Source organism: Pithys albifrons, chromosome Z (genome assembly GCF_047495875.1).
Source record: "Pithys albifrons albifrons isolate INPA30051 chromosome Z, PitAlb_v1, whole genome shotgun sequence".
NCBI lineage: Eukaryota > Metazoa > Chordata > Aves > Passeriformes > Thamnophilidae > Pithys > Pithys albifrons.
The window spans coordinates 26593887-26609115 of NC_092497.1; the positions used below are offsets into that span (position 1 = coordinate 26593887).

General features: G+C 41.4%; 1 protein-coding gene across 4 annotated transcripts in view; it reads right to left on the reverse strand.

The window, feature by feature from the left end:
* POLK (DNA polymerase kappa) overlaps nt 1-15229 on the reverse strand; it is a 44337-nt gene that overhangs the window by 24837 nt on the left and 4271 nt on the right. For all 4 annotated transcript variants that reach the window (XM_071580135.1, XM_071580133.1, XM_071580134.1 and 1 more), the window contains one exon: nt 2858-3036. In XM_071580135.1, coding sequence (XP_071436236.1) covers nt 2858-2998 — 141 coding nt within the window. In that variant the 5' untranslated portion in view covers nt 2999-3036. The remainder of the gene's footprint in view (nt 1-2857; nt 3037-15229) is intronic.

Below are 15229 nucleotides of genomic sequence, written 5' to 3' on the forward strand. Positions count from 1 at the left end.
TCTTCTCCTTTAGGCAACAACATTTGATCATTATATAGAAAACATAAAAGACAGTAATGGATTCTAATACATTCTTCAGATTTTCATATAAATGATACACAAAAGAGACCACTGGTCATTTACATCTCTCTCTTCAAATGACACAAACATATTTCTCCCTCTCAGAGCCTGTCCTAGTTCAGCAGGTGGGACCAGTTTATCACTGTGTGGGAGTGACCAAAGCTGTGTATTCTACCCCCTCTATTAATTTCCCAAGAACAATAGACCATTTGCAGCAGCTGCCCAGAGCACACCTGACCCCTCAGGCTGTGAGCTGGGTGTGAAAGAGAGCTGTGAGATAAGAGCTGTGATAACTCCCCTCCAGGAAGTCCTTAACACCTTCACACCCACCTGAGGGGGCGTGTCTGCTAATGGGCCATCGACATTCCAAAATACCCCCTGACTCACAGAGTCAGATTGCCCATTGTGTAACTCCCCGTCCTGGGGGAGGTGCTGGGTGCTCCCACCTGGACTTGAGGGTACATAATCTGGGGGTTTGGAGACCTCAGAGAACCACTTGTCGGATCTAGGGAAGGATCAGAACCTTGACAGGAGGAGGCCACCACTTTCAACCAAACTGAGACCACCACTCTTCACCAGACTGCAACCGTCATCTGCACCAACAGGCTTCTCGCCTCCTTTTACTTTGGACTTGGGGGAATCACATGGAGTTTGTGCCCCAGAGTGCTGGGTTATACTTCTGGGTTTTGTGGGTATAAAACCAATTTCTCTTTGTGCCGTTGTATTTATTGTAATATTGTTACTAAATTGTAACTCTGACTTTTAATCTCTTTTGTATTGAGTTCATTTCTCCTGCTGGTTTACCTTTAAACCAGCAGAGAGCCCCTCTATTCAAATGAGTATAAGGGTCTACTTAGAGAACTTTGTGTGTTTACTCACTCTAACACTTGACAACAAAAAATCAAAAATAGTAAATACAGGTCAAGCTGTTCTTTGCAATACCTTCAAGGTATGGAGTATAAAACTCTTAAAAAAATTATTTAAGCATTTTGGCAGACTTCCATATAGATGGAAATATAAAATGACATTGTACAGGCCAAATTCACTTATGTTGAGTATTTCATTGGCCATTTAATCTTGAAGAACACTCAAGAAATAGAAGCTATTTGAAAGAGGATTATCAAACCCAAGTGGGTATAAAAAAAGTCCTGTTGCTCTCAAGTATGAAATTGCTCCTTCAAAAGGCATGAATAAAAGGAGATGTAATGCAAACACAAAAAGACAACAATCATGTACAGAATGTATAATATGACTTTCCTTCCTCAAAGTGTCTGATTACCAAACTGGCAGTGATGCCAAAAATTCAGCCATTGTCAAGTAAGAATCAGGCACTCATATAAAAGAGAAAAATATCCACTTTTATAATACTGATAAAAAAGATGAATGGTGGCACTGTAATGTGTCATGTTTCATTGCTTAGAAGAAATCTCTAGTTAGAACAAATTAGGGTATATTTTCATTGACTATCAGACAAGTATTTCATCTTTTCTCCTCTCTGCAATCAAACATCACTTGTTGAGACTCAGAAGAAATAAGTAGCAAAATGGAGTTGTGGGAAGCAATTCAATACTTAAGATTATTATTAAGCTGTGGGCTTTTTTTACATCTCTTGCAGTATTTCACAGTTCAAATGTCATCAAATCTTGCTCTAATACAGCTATGGGTAGTGTTTGTAGGTGTAATTTTGAGGATTGCAGAAAAGCTTAAGAAAAAGAATCAACACTTCTTTTTAGATTTCTTGAGGTGTATTGGGTAGTCATAATTCTCTTTTTTTTTGACAGAAATATATTCTAATAGACAGGTGCCTGTAACTCAGTTTTGAAAGCCTGTTTCACAGCTCATTCCATTTCATACCAGGAAATGAAACAGGAACTTCCCTGAAGAAGTAATTTATGCAAATGTCATTACTCGGGATATGCCTGACAAAGCACTGTTTTCAAGAAAGAGCAGAGTAAGGAGAAGAAACATCTCACCAATATGGAGCCTGAGAGCACATAAAGCATCATCAATGTGAAACTGCATGCAAGAAAAAAAGTTTGCAAAATAAGAGGCGTTTGCAGCAGGTTTGGTTTCCCCCCTGCCACTGCCACAGATCCATAGTAGTCAACACTTAGTGCCATAGTGACACCACATGAAATACACAGACATGCAAGGAGAAGAAAACCCAAGGTTGCTCAAAAAAGTGTCATCCTTATATTGTTCTATGTGAACTCTCAAAAAACAACTAACAGGACTAATATTTCAATGCTTTGTAGATTTGTGGGGTCCTCTGTGGATCTTTGGTACAAAGTTGCACACTACTGGCCACCTCTCTTGAATACTGAGAAGACAAACCAGAAGAGAGGCAGTAAATGCCAAGAAATGTTACTGAAAGTACTAGAAACACCTAATTACATCCAATTACAGGAAGTTGCTCAATAGAAGCAAATTTGCTTGGCTGATTAATGATGGGGTGGGCGAAAGGAATGCCAAAAAGGCAAAATGAGAGGCCAAAGGAAGCTGCAACCTTTGCAACTACCCCTTGAAAATGCTGTGATATTTATACACTGCCCTGGACAAAAAGGGAGCACTTAAGGACATACTCACTTGTATTCTTCCATCTCCCTGTGCATGAATCCAACAATACCCTATGGAATCCCAAGCTACAGTTCCTCCCCTTCCTCCCAGCACATTTCTTCTAGGAAGACACCCTCTATATACACAAGTAAGGCATAAAATCTGGAGAAGAGAAGAATTCCTGAGGGCCTTATGATCCTGGACCACAATAAAGTATCAGGAAAACATTAATCAAACCAACCTTGGTAGCTTCCATGATGATTTTATTGATTTTCTCTTTATCCAAACCTTGCATTCCAGCTTTGTTATCATTAAGGCCCACTCTAAGTAGAAATCCATCATTGCAAGAGCTCTTAGCAACTTTTGTCATACTGTCCATCATATTTCTTAGAAACAAGTACCTCTTTTAAAACTTATTACCTGGAAAAAAAAAAGAATTTACATCAAATATTTATGTTCCAACTGAACAATAACAAAAAATAACTTTTGGCAGTAGTTTTCTTTATTTATTGAATAAGCATTTTATATTTACTCAGAAAACAACATACTTATCACAAATACATCGAACTGTATTCCTGAAAAGTGGCCACATGAGACCTGCCACATTCACCACATAAAGCCACTTGTATCTCTGTAAGTGCTGGGAGACAGTGAGCTTTTACTCTTTTACTAACTTACAAACACAGTTTTTTAAAAGCTCCCCTACAGAAACAATTGAGCACCACCAATTTCAGGTAAACACCAGTACCTTACATTTGCACACGACATTTATGCTTGTCAGATGAAACAATACTGTTTTAAAAACAAAATACTACTCAGTAGATTATTGCATTAAAAGGAACAGAATTATTTTTAAGTTGCACAAGACCACTGCTCATTTAGTCCTCATTCCTGCTTGAGATAAGCCATGGAATCTTTCTGAGTAGTTTCTAGCTTAAATTCAACACTATTGTTTCTGTTAAAGCTCCTCTTTTAGAAAGAGTTGGCTTTAATTAAAATTTTGAATAAAACCCTGTTGTTCAATTCAGGGTAAAATCCATGCATTCTTTTTTTTCCCATTAATGTGCAGAGCCATGGTATCCAACTGGTGGAACTCAGCAAGCCCTTACTACTCAATTACTTCCATCAGCAATTTCTTACACATGAAGGTACTTCTTATACATGAACTTCTGACAGCTCCCTTTGTTCTTTATGAAAGTAAATAGCTGAACCCTTCAATAGACTATTTGGTAAATTATCTAGTTATTAAATTGATCTCAAAAAATAAAGAAAGCAAATTTCATCTTCAATAGCACAACTGCAGGTCTTGGTTTTGCTACATTCAAACAAGCAGCATCAGAGAGCAGTTTGTTTGGAAGGGACCTTTAAGAGGTCATTAAGTCCAACCCACTGCAATGAACAGAGACATCTTCAACCAGATCAGGCTGTTCAGAGCCCTGTCTAACCTGACACTGAATGTTTCCAGGCACAGGAATCCCTGGCCAACCTGTTCCAGTGTTTCACTGCCCTCACAGTAAAATACCCTTTTCTTATATCTACTCTAAACGAATCCTCCTTAGTTTAAAACCATTACCCTTGTCACATCACAACACACACTGTTAAAACCCCCAAGAGTGATAATGGTATAAATTACTTAGCACCTGTTTATTACCAGAAAAGAATACAAAACTAATTTCTTCCTACACCAAGTCACTGACTCATAATGCACTTTAATTTTCCTGTCACACAGAAAGGACATTGACTGCTCCACTTCCCCTTCGAACTGCTCCCTGTGACAGAAGCCACGCCCCTTCAGGTAAATACAGCACCTCTATCAAACAACCACAAATTACACAAATCCAAGAGTGACTTTATTCTTTAAATGGCATCTTTCCATTCCAGGACTTAAGTGGGCTTCATTAGCCACCTGACTTAAGAAGGTATTATGTGTTTTGTTTAGAAATTAATTTTTCCTACCACAGAACCACATGGACAATTTTAAAAATTAATAGTGACAGTGTCCATATTTTTCTGAAGATCTTCTACCAAAACATACTAGACAACTGAAGTCAAGATATTAAAGAAAACCATATTTACAAAAAAGTTCTCACAAAAATATTCCAATCTTAATCATATTCTATTAATTGAGATTATTATTTAGGATGACAATGCAAGATAAAGTACATAATGCTGTGTTTATCCCCAGTGTGTTATATTTCAAAGAAGAGAAGTTGATGTAGAGACCGTAACTCCTCTCTTGACCCTTTAGTAGCACTTGAGCTTCCACAACAGCTTCTGTGATAGGAGAGTCTTCACAGGTCCTATGTGTATCTATCAAATACCACAATGTTGAATATTTTCCTAAATTTTTCACTTACAGTTAAGCAATTTCTCACAGTGAGCATACACATTTACCGGAGCAGGTTTGCCAGAGTTCAATCAAAGGAAAAACCACTGCATCCCACACATTCTGAGTTTCATCTCGTGTTCCTAAGTACCCCCGTATCAATTAGTTCCCAGTAATTTCATTGTTACTGGCAATCTCCGGTAAGTACTGGGCACAATTCCCCATAAATACTTTCTTTGTGGTAAATGTGCCTCCACTACTCCCCCTCATCCTTTAATAATTCTTTCCCTTCAGGAAGCTGGAATGAACACACAGGATTGCTTCCATTTCCCACTCCAGCTCTTGCAGTATTTTCTACCTCTTCCTTATTCCTTAAAGTGTCCTTCTTCCTAACATAGACAAATCTTTCCCTTTCCTCATTCAGATCATTCTTAAAGGCTCAGTTTTATAGCAGAGACTTTAAACACCAGCTGATGTCAGTCAAAAGTCTTATCACATTATTATGTATCCAACAATAAAACAATACCATGACATTACCAGTGATGGTAAAAATAATTATCTCTAACAAGTCTCATATAATGGTGGCCTCATGGTGTATTTCATCTTTTCAGCTTACTGTGAGGAACAAAATATGTTGCTGGTACAAGGAGACCAAGTGTACAAATATCAAATAGTACTTTAGTTGAAATTAAGAACAAACATTTCTTTGAGAACCTGTCATTAGTTTTGCACCAGAGTTTACAGGTGTACAGAAGGGAAAATGTGAGTAACAACTGACAAAATTTCCATCTGCTTAACATGCAGAACCTGAATATCACCTTGGTGTCAGATTAACAGGCCTGAAAAAAAAATAAACATATTGAAGTGAATCACAACAACTACAATAAAACAACAGATATAGTACTGTCAGATACAACCAGTGACATCTGCCACAGACAAAATGAAAACAGAAATATTTACAGGTCATGCAGAAGCAGCACAGTTTGAAACTATGCAAAACTTCAACACAGTATCAGTGCAAACACTGGTGAGGACAAGTAGTTACTCTTTTAATTAGTCTAGAGGAAACATTTTGTTTGTGGCGACACAATGTTATAAATTAGTTTTGCTAAAACAACCTAGAAAAAGCGGGTAAAGGTTTAGAGGTTAATGAAATACCAACTCTGCCGAGGCAGTGACATATTTCTGGCATGGTGTCACTTCAAGAAGTCGTTGCAAAACTGAGCTCCTTCCTCTAACAGAAGACACTACATCTCTCCAAGCAGATGTGAAACTAGAGAAGTCTGTGAAGGCAGTCTACAATAAAATACTATCCTATTTATTCCTGTGATTTGGGAATGAGGGGAAGCAACAGAATCAAATGTAAGTGGACGAGACAACTTTCCAATCACTACAGGAAAGACTTCCAAAGGTGAAGGAAAGACTTTGGCAGTGAGTGCCAGCAGTTAATGTAAAAGAAATTAAAAAAAAAAAGGAGGTGGAGAGGAATCACAGAACACCATCACTGAGGAGAAAGCTTTATTAGTAACTTGCAACACTTACAAATGCAAAGAGAGCACTAATAAAACCTCAACCAAGCTCTTCTAGAAGCAGGACAGAAACTCAACTGAACTAGTCAGACAGCGTTATGGTGTATTTGAAAGAGACTAAAACAGCAATAAACTCATGTGCCTCTACCTTTATTCAAATGGACCATATTTTTGAACAGTTGACTGAACCAGCCTGAAGAAAATGGCTTGTTATTTGTACTTGATGTAAAAATGTAGATAATGGATAAAGGAGTAACTTAAGGAATCTTGACATTACATAGGCAACTTCAAAAGAAAATCAGTATTGGCCATAATTTCAATGACAAGGTCAAGGTGTGAATAGGAGTTCTGTAAAAGTACTGAAAGCACAATAAGCAATTAACAAAGTTAGGACTTGATCCAGTTTTGCCCACAAAGAATCACTTTTCAGTATTCTGGATAAAACAAGTGTGAGTGTGGTATAGTACAGATCGCTGTGTTCAAACAACAGGTGCCTCTGAAGTTAGTACAATAACCAAAAACTGTAAGTGATAAATAAGACAGAAAAAACTTCCTTTCCATTATTGCACATCTTTTTCTTGTGAAAGCTCAAAAAATGACCCATTACCAAAATCTACTAAAGTTTGGAGCCTTCAGTGCCAAAAGCATGGTGGAAATACTTCCTTGAAACAATTGAGACTATCACATCCATGCAGAAGATGTTTGTGAATAATGTGAAACTCCTAGAACACTTCATAAGTGTTCAATAGATAGTCAAATATGAAATATCCAGCTTTGTTCTATCTTCAGTAAAAGGGCAATTCAGCAGTTTAAGACACAGGCAATTTCAGCTACTTCAAAAAGTCCATTCTTATGAAACTTTGCTGGGCCACCACCTCACCAAAATAAACACCTGAGCCAACCAAAACCCTCATCAGCCAAGACAAGTAGTATGGACAAAAACAAACAAGTCATTAATAAGCATTTTTTGCAGTCAATTTCTTCTATGCTTGAGATGGAATTAAGCGTCGTGTTGGAAACATCTTTCTCTACCAAAGCCAACAAACTAATGGGTAGTCACTGTCCTACATCTCAAACAGGACAGACAGCTTGTATTCACCTAGTCGCAAAAACTTTTGGTTTATATAAAGTAAAACATGAAATATGCACCAAAGACAATATGTAGACAGTCATATACTGAATAAAGTATAGGATCAACTCCTTAAAAACAAATAAACCCACTACAGAGTGCCAACACAAGTAATAAATAAAATCCAAAAAAAACTAATGAACTTTGTTATAACAAGAAATGTGAAAAACCATTAACTGTACTGTAAGTGAGTGGGTATACTCTGGGGCAGAAATGAAATTCACTTGTACCAAAGACCCTACTTCACAAGTAAACATGAAATAATTTATCTATTTGATTACCTTTTGCCAAGCATTGAACAGTACTGGAAGAATAAAAATCTGAACAGTGATACTTAGAACAAACAAGCCAAGCAGATGGATTCAAGAGTACCTCTCATTCCCAACCTTTTAAATGTTTCCTTTGCACTGGAAATTATTGCAGCTGGAAACCACCTCAAAGCAAAGCCTCTGAATGCTACTGAAACAATAAGTAATATATATGAGAGACTACATGAGAGCTTCCCATAACACCAGAACTCATCTAAATCAACATGTCCTAATGGACAACAAGGGTTTTACTCCAACTGCTAATTTAGATTGAACTGGTGGTCACATAGCTACACTCCTTATGCCATTCGCTGCGAAGAACTATCTTTGTCCAGTCTGTTCATGCAACTCAAATTCATTTAACCTGCTGTGGTAAAAAAAATCATGTACTAATAGTGAAGGTCTTTGAACAGTAAGTTTCACAAAAATTGCTTTATTTCTTGTATTTCTAAGACAATAATAAACATAAATTCAACAAACTAGGAAAATTCAACCCCACTAGAATATTTTTAACATTTCTGATATTTAAAAGGCAACACTACAAACTCCAGTAGTGCATTTCATTTCATAGCACTTGATTTAACTATCACAAAGATTTTATCCCAAAACAGTAACATTATATTAATAATGGAATATCCTAAGTTGAAAGGAGAAAAGGAGGTTCAGAGGTGACCTCATCACTGTCTAGAACTACCTGAAGGGAAGTTCTAGCCAGGTGGGGGCTGGTCTCTTCTCCCAGGCACTCAGCAATAGGACAAGGGGGCACGGGCTCAAGCTCTGCCAGGGGAAATTTAAGTTGGGTATCAGAAAAAATTCTTTCCAGAGAGAGTAATCAGGCATTGGAATGGGCTGCCCAGAGGTGGTGGATTCACCATCCCTGGAGGTTTTTAAACTGAGATTGGACGTGGCGCTGAGTGCAATGATCTGGTAAATGGACTGGAGTTGGACCAAGGGTTGGACTCGATGATCTCGGAGGTCTTTTCCAACCCAATCAATTCTATGTTTCTAAGGTACCCACAAGGATCACTGAAGTTCCAGCTCCTGGACCAGCAGAGGACAACCCCAAGTACCACACCATGTGCCTGGGAGAATATGTCTGTATATGGAGTATGCACACTGCACACTTTGCAAAAAGAAGCACACCTGTCTTTTCTGAGTATTCATTTGGCAAGGAAACATTCTGGCTGGATCAAATTTAGCAGACTTTTTAACTCTCATTTCCTTCTAAAAACATGTTCCCCTGATAATGATTTAAGTATTAGTTGCTCTGAAGTCTCTCCTCAGGAGTGTAAACCACCACCAAAGACACGTGCAAGCATAAACATCAGACTTGTTTTGAACCATGTACACAATTCCTTTAAGCCAAAATGGGGCTGATATTTACTACAGTCCTGGTTTCTGAACAGCCCTGAGAGGACTCTTGTCAGGTTTAATCCTGTAGTGATTTACAAGGTAAGAACAGGCAGAAGACACTCCACAACAGTGTTGTCAGCATTTAATACACATGGTGTTAACCACCTGGGTTCCCTGCTAAGTGCATCGACACTGCTGCTGTTTCACTGTTCTCTCTCTCTCAATATGTTATAAATTCCAGTCCCTTGAAAACAAAATCCTTCAATAAAGATGTGTTTTTACAAACATAATCAGCCAAGGTATGCGGTAAGTTCTGGGACAGAAAGCGAAAATTGAAATACTTTCGAAGTGGCAGCTGCTGTAGCATTTTACAAAAACAAAGATCCCCTACAAGCACCCAGAATTAGCCCTGAACAAAACACCTTAGATTTATGTCTTTTCTATACTCACTGATACAGCAAGTTACAGCCAAATCCTTTAAAAAAGCAAATAATTCACATTGCAAGTAAAAGATAATAGAGACTGTTACTGACAAAGCTCAAAATTAAATGTCAAAATATTTCTGCCATTCACCAAACTGTTTGAATAATTCTCTGCTTATGCAAAGAGTAAACAAGTGGAATACTCATCCCCTACCAATTTTCTGCAGGAAAGATGCCATGCAATTCTTTCCTAAATTCTGCTTTTAGTTTCTCAGTCAAAAACTCCTCATGTCTTTAAAACATCTAAATTTATTTGAAGGGCAAAGAATGGTGGTATCTTCTGTCTCTTTTCAGTGTTTTACAAGACCTTTTCAACTGAAAGATTTACCTCAGCTTCTAAGTTTTTCTAGCACTTCTAGATTACTGAAAACAAAGACTTTAGTAATTTAATGCATAAAGTAAATAATGAAGAAACTGATTACTTAATAACGACATTCATCAGTAAAAACTACACCATAATTAATGCCGTTATCTGCAGCACAGCTTCTACAGATGTGTTTAGTGCCAACAGACACATACACTGTTTATTTTTATTTTACTTAGAAGAAAAACTCTAACACAGTGATTCACAGAGTGCACAATAGTTTTATTAAAAATTGTCTGAATCATTGGTATTTCTGAGCCTACAGTATTAGGCAACATGCTGTGGCATAACAAAGCTCCTTTAAGGGTCCTCTTAAGCAAAATAGTCTTAAATTTCAGAACAAACACAATCATGATCATGAACATACGAGAAAGTATTCATATATGTTGTAGTTTGGGATTATTATGTAAATTCTCTCCCCGGCCACTTAACTGCCCAGGCCAGCGGTTAACAAAAGAAGCAGTTAACTGTGATCACTGGGGTGGGGGCAGGTTTGTCTCTTTTGGTTTTTTTTTGGATATTCTCCTCAGTCTTGGCTCGGCGGAACGGGGGAGTGGGGGCTCCAAGGAGGCAGGCTGCCCTGCTGGTTACTGCTGGGGTTTTCCCTGGCTGTCTTGCCGCTGCCTACTTCGGACTATTTTTTTTTTTTCCTGCCGTGCTGCTGCCTGCCTTGGATTTGCTGCTGGTTGCTCGTACCTTCCTGCTTCTTGGACGGGGAACACAGGGGAAGAGACTGAGTCCATCTGAAAGCCCACTGCTCGTCTGTTTCGCTGGAGAGGGACTGAAACTCACTCTGCAGCCAGCTGGGCTGTGACAAGGACACTTAAGTATAACCCTTTTCTCCCGGAGGAAAACCTGCTGGGTTTTGTTCTTGTTTTTTTTTTGTTTTTTTTTTTCTCTTATGGTGTTGGGGAAGTGGGTTGCACTAGTCTGTTTACATATATATATATATAGCAGTTATCCTTCTTGTATTAAAATTCCTTTTCTTAAATTTGATAAAGAGTGGTGTGATTATTGTGGAGGAGGCCCCTCCCCTGCTTGTGGGTAAAACATTTTGGTTTTTCCCCTCAAACCGAGACATTTCTTGGCGCCCAACGTGGGGCTTGTAAACAAAGAAGGATAACTGCTATTTTGTGGCACCATGTGGGTCTTGAGCTTAGGGTTCATCAGGACCGTCCTGTATAATATATTGGCTTTTTGTTGGTACAAATTCATGCCAAAAGGAGCGGCAGGTTTAAGTCTTATCAACAAATCAACGAGCAAAACTCAAATAGCCGCAATTATTATTGAGTTCTTACTCTGGATTTATGGTGCCATGAATTCGATGCCTTTGGATGTCATGTGGGTGGTGCTCTCCAGGCTGTTTTCCTGCCACAACCTAAGCTGCTACCTCTGGGGATTCAGTGATAATAGTACGGACCCTTGGGAAGGAACAAAGGGGAATCTCTTCTCCCAACCCTTTGTCCATTCCCCATTCAAGTCTGCTACAACAGCTTTTGAGATGTTTAAATTCTCCCTGGATGCCAGAGATATCTTGCTCTTTATGGTTTTTCTGCAGGGTTGTATCCCTGCAGCTTACAGAATGTTTGAAGGTAGGGCCAGGGTTTTTTCCAGAATGCATTCAGAAACCTAGCCCAGTGAAGGGGGAAAAGCGAGAGAATAAAACCCCTGATGCCACAGTGAAGGGAGAAAAGGATGAGGCTAAACCAGGAGGACAGGCCAAGCCTATGGAAGTTGCCCCTATTCAGAAAAGGAAATATAAGACCAAATTAGACCATCCAGCAGACGATGAGGGGGCTGCTGCACCTCCACAGCAAGCAGACCCAGAGCCTGAGATCATCACTGAGTCATTGTCATTTGATAATCTCCGTAGTTTGCGGAAAGACATTGCTCGACACCCGGGTGAGCCCATCCTGACTTGGTTGATCCGAGTTTGGGACCTTATGGGTGAAACCTTACAACTGGATGGTGCTGAAGCCAGGTTTTTGGGGGCTCTGGCCCAGGATGTGGCTATTGAACAGGTGTTCGTGAGGGAATCAAAGCCCCTTTCACTCTGGGCACGACTTCTAACGAGTGTAAGAGAGAAGTTTGTTTATAGAGAAATCCTGCAGGAACATCATATTAGGAAGACTTGGAAGACGATGGAAGAAGGAATTTTACGTCTGAGGGAGATGGCAATGATGGACGTGCTTTTTGGAAGAGGTGGGCAAGCCAATAATGACCCTGACAAGGTCAGATGCACACCACATATGTGGTGGGACCTTTCACGCTCGGGGCCAGCTGAATACACCGATTTCCTGGCATCCATGTATAGGGAAGAGAACCATGAAACAGTGGGCGCAGTAGCAAATAAGCTCCGGATATATGAAAGCATGACCCACAGCCCAATGCAGGCCCGTATTTCTGCTGTAGAGACATTGGTTGAGAGTCTCAAGACGCTGCCTGCAGAGGTAAAAGCGATCAGAGAGGAAATTAGGGAAAGTCTCCAAGTGGCACCAGTGCGAATGAGAACCTCTGAAGTCAGAGCCAGACGCCCCCCAGCCAGAGGAAGTGGACAGACCTCACGAACTGAGATGTGGTACTTCCTGGCCAAACATGGAGAAGACATGGGACGGTGGGATGGGAAACCCACCCGTGCCCTTGCAGCCCGAGTACAAGAACTGAAGGAGAATGGAAGAAGGTCAGTGAGAGTAAGTGCAGTCCCAGTTTCCCACGGGCAAGAATCTGACCCACAGGAGGGCACCTGCCAGGTGTACTCATCGAGAAAAGGTTCTGACCGCTATGACCAGGATCAGTGTTAGAGGGGCCCTGCCTCTAGCCAGGTAGAGGCACGGGACAACCGTGTCTATTGGACTGTGTGGATTCGATGGCCTGGTACATCAGACCCACAAAAGTATAAGGCTTTGGTTGATACTGGCGCTCAATGCACATTAATGCCATCAGGACATGTGGGCTCAGAAACTATTTCTATTTCTGGGGTGACAGGGGGATCTCAAGAGTTGACTGTGCTAGAAGCTGAAGTGAGCTTGACAGGGAGAGATTGGCAGAAACACCCCATTGTGACTGGTCCAGCCGCCCCATGTATCCTGGGCATTGACTACCTCAGGAATGGATATTTTAAGGACCCAAAGGGGCATAGATGGGCTTTTGGAATAGCCACTGTACAGACAGAAGGGATTGAACAATTGAACTCATTGCCAGGTCTCTCAGAAAGTCCTTCTGCTGTTGGACTGTTGAAAGTTGAGGAACAGCAAGTGCCAATTGCCACCACGACAGTGCACCGTCGGCAATACCGAACAAACCGTGATGCTGTGATCCCCATCCATAAGATGATCCGTGAACTGGAGAGCCAAGGGGTGGTCAGCAAAACCCACTCACCCTTCAACAGCCCCATCTGGCCTGTGCATAAGTCTGATGGAGAATGGAGATTGACTGTGGACTATCGTGGCTTGAATGAAGTTACCCCACCGCTGAGTGCCGCTGTGCCGGACATGCTGGAGCTCCAGTATGAACTGGAGTCCAGGGCAGCAAAGTGGTATGCCACTATTGACATTGCTAATGCGTTCTTCTCCATTCCTCTGGCACCAGAGTGCAGGCCACAGTTTGCTTTTACCTGGAGGGGCGTGCAGTACACCTGGAACCGACTACCCCAGGGGTGGAAACACAGTCCCACCATCTGTCATGGACTGATCCAGACTGCACTGGAGAAGGGTGAGGCTCCAGAACACCTGCAATACATTGATGACATCATTGTGTGGGGGGACACAGCAGAAGAGGTTTTTCAGAAAGGAGAGAAAATCATCCAGATCCTTTTGGGAGCTGGCTTTGCCATCAAACGGAGTAAGGTTAAGGGACCAGCCCAAGAGATCCAGTTCCTGGGAGTGAAGTGGCAGGATGGACGCCGTCAGATTCCAACAGAAGTCATCAATAAGATCACAGCAATGTCTCCACCCACCAGCAAAAAGGAAACACAAGCCTTCCTGGGTGCCATAGGGTTCTGGAGGATGCATATCCCAGCATACAGTCAGATCGTAAGCCCTCTCTACTTGGTAACCCGTAAGAAGAATGATTTCCACTGGGGCCCTGAGCAGCAGCAAGCCTTTGACCAGATTAAGCATGAGATTGCTCAGGCTGTAGCCCTTGGACCAGTCAGGACAGGACCAGACATACAGAACATGCTCTACTCCGCTGCCGGGAATAATGGCCTGTCTTGGAGCCTTTGGCAGAAGGTGCCTGGTGAGACTCGAGGCCGACCACTTGGATTCTGGAGCCGAGGCTACAGAGGATCTGAAGCCAACTATACCCCCACAGAGAAAGAGATCCTAGCCGCCTATGAAGGAGTTCAAGCCGCCTCAGAGGTGATTGGCACAGAAGCACAGCTGTTTCTGGCACCTCGACTACCAGTGCTGAAGTGGATGTTGTCAGGACAGGCTGCCTCTACACATCACGCCACTGATGCTACCTGGAGCAAGTGGATTGCCCTGATTACGCAGCGCGCCCGTATAGGAAAATCAAATCGCCCTGGGATCCTGGAAATCATCACAAACTGGCCTGAAGGTGAAAATTTTGGTCTAGCAGATGAAGAGGAAGAGCAGGTGACACGTGCGGAAGAAGCTCCACCATACAATCAATTGCCAAAAGAGGAAATACGCTACGCCCTCTTCACCGATGGCTCCTGTCGCATTGTAGGGACTAATCGCAAATGGAAAGCAGCTGTATGGAGTCCCACACGACAAGTTGCAGAAGCTACTGAAGGAGAAGGTGGGTCGAGTCAGTTTGCAGAGCTTAAAGCCGTGCAGTTGGCCCTGGACATTGCTGAACGAGAGAAATGGCCAAAGCTTTACCTCTACACCGACTCATGGATGGTGGCCAATGCTCTCTGGGGATGGTTAGACCGATGGAAGAAAACCAATTGGAAACGCAGAGGGAAACCCATCTGGGCTGCCGATATATGGCAAGATATTGCCACCCGAGTAGAGAAGCTGATTGTGAGAGTCCGCCACGTAGATGCACACGTGCCCAAAAATCGGGCCAATGAGGAACATCTCAACAACCAACAGGCAGACCGAGCTGCGCAAGTGAAAGTATCACAGACAGATCTGGACTGGCAGCACAAGGGAGA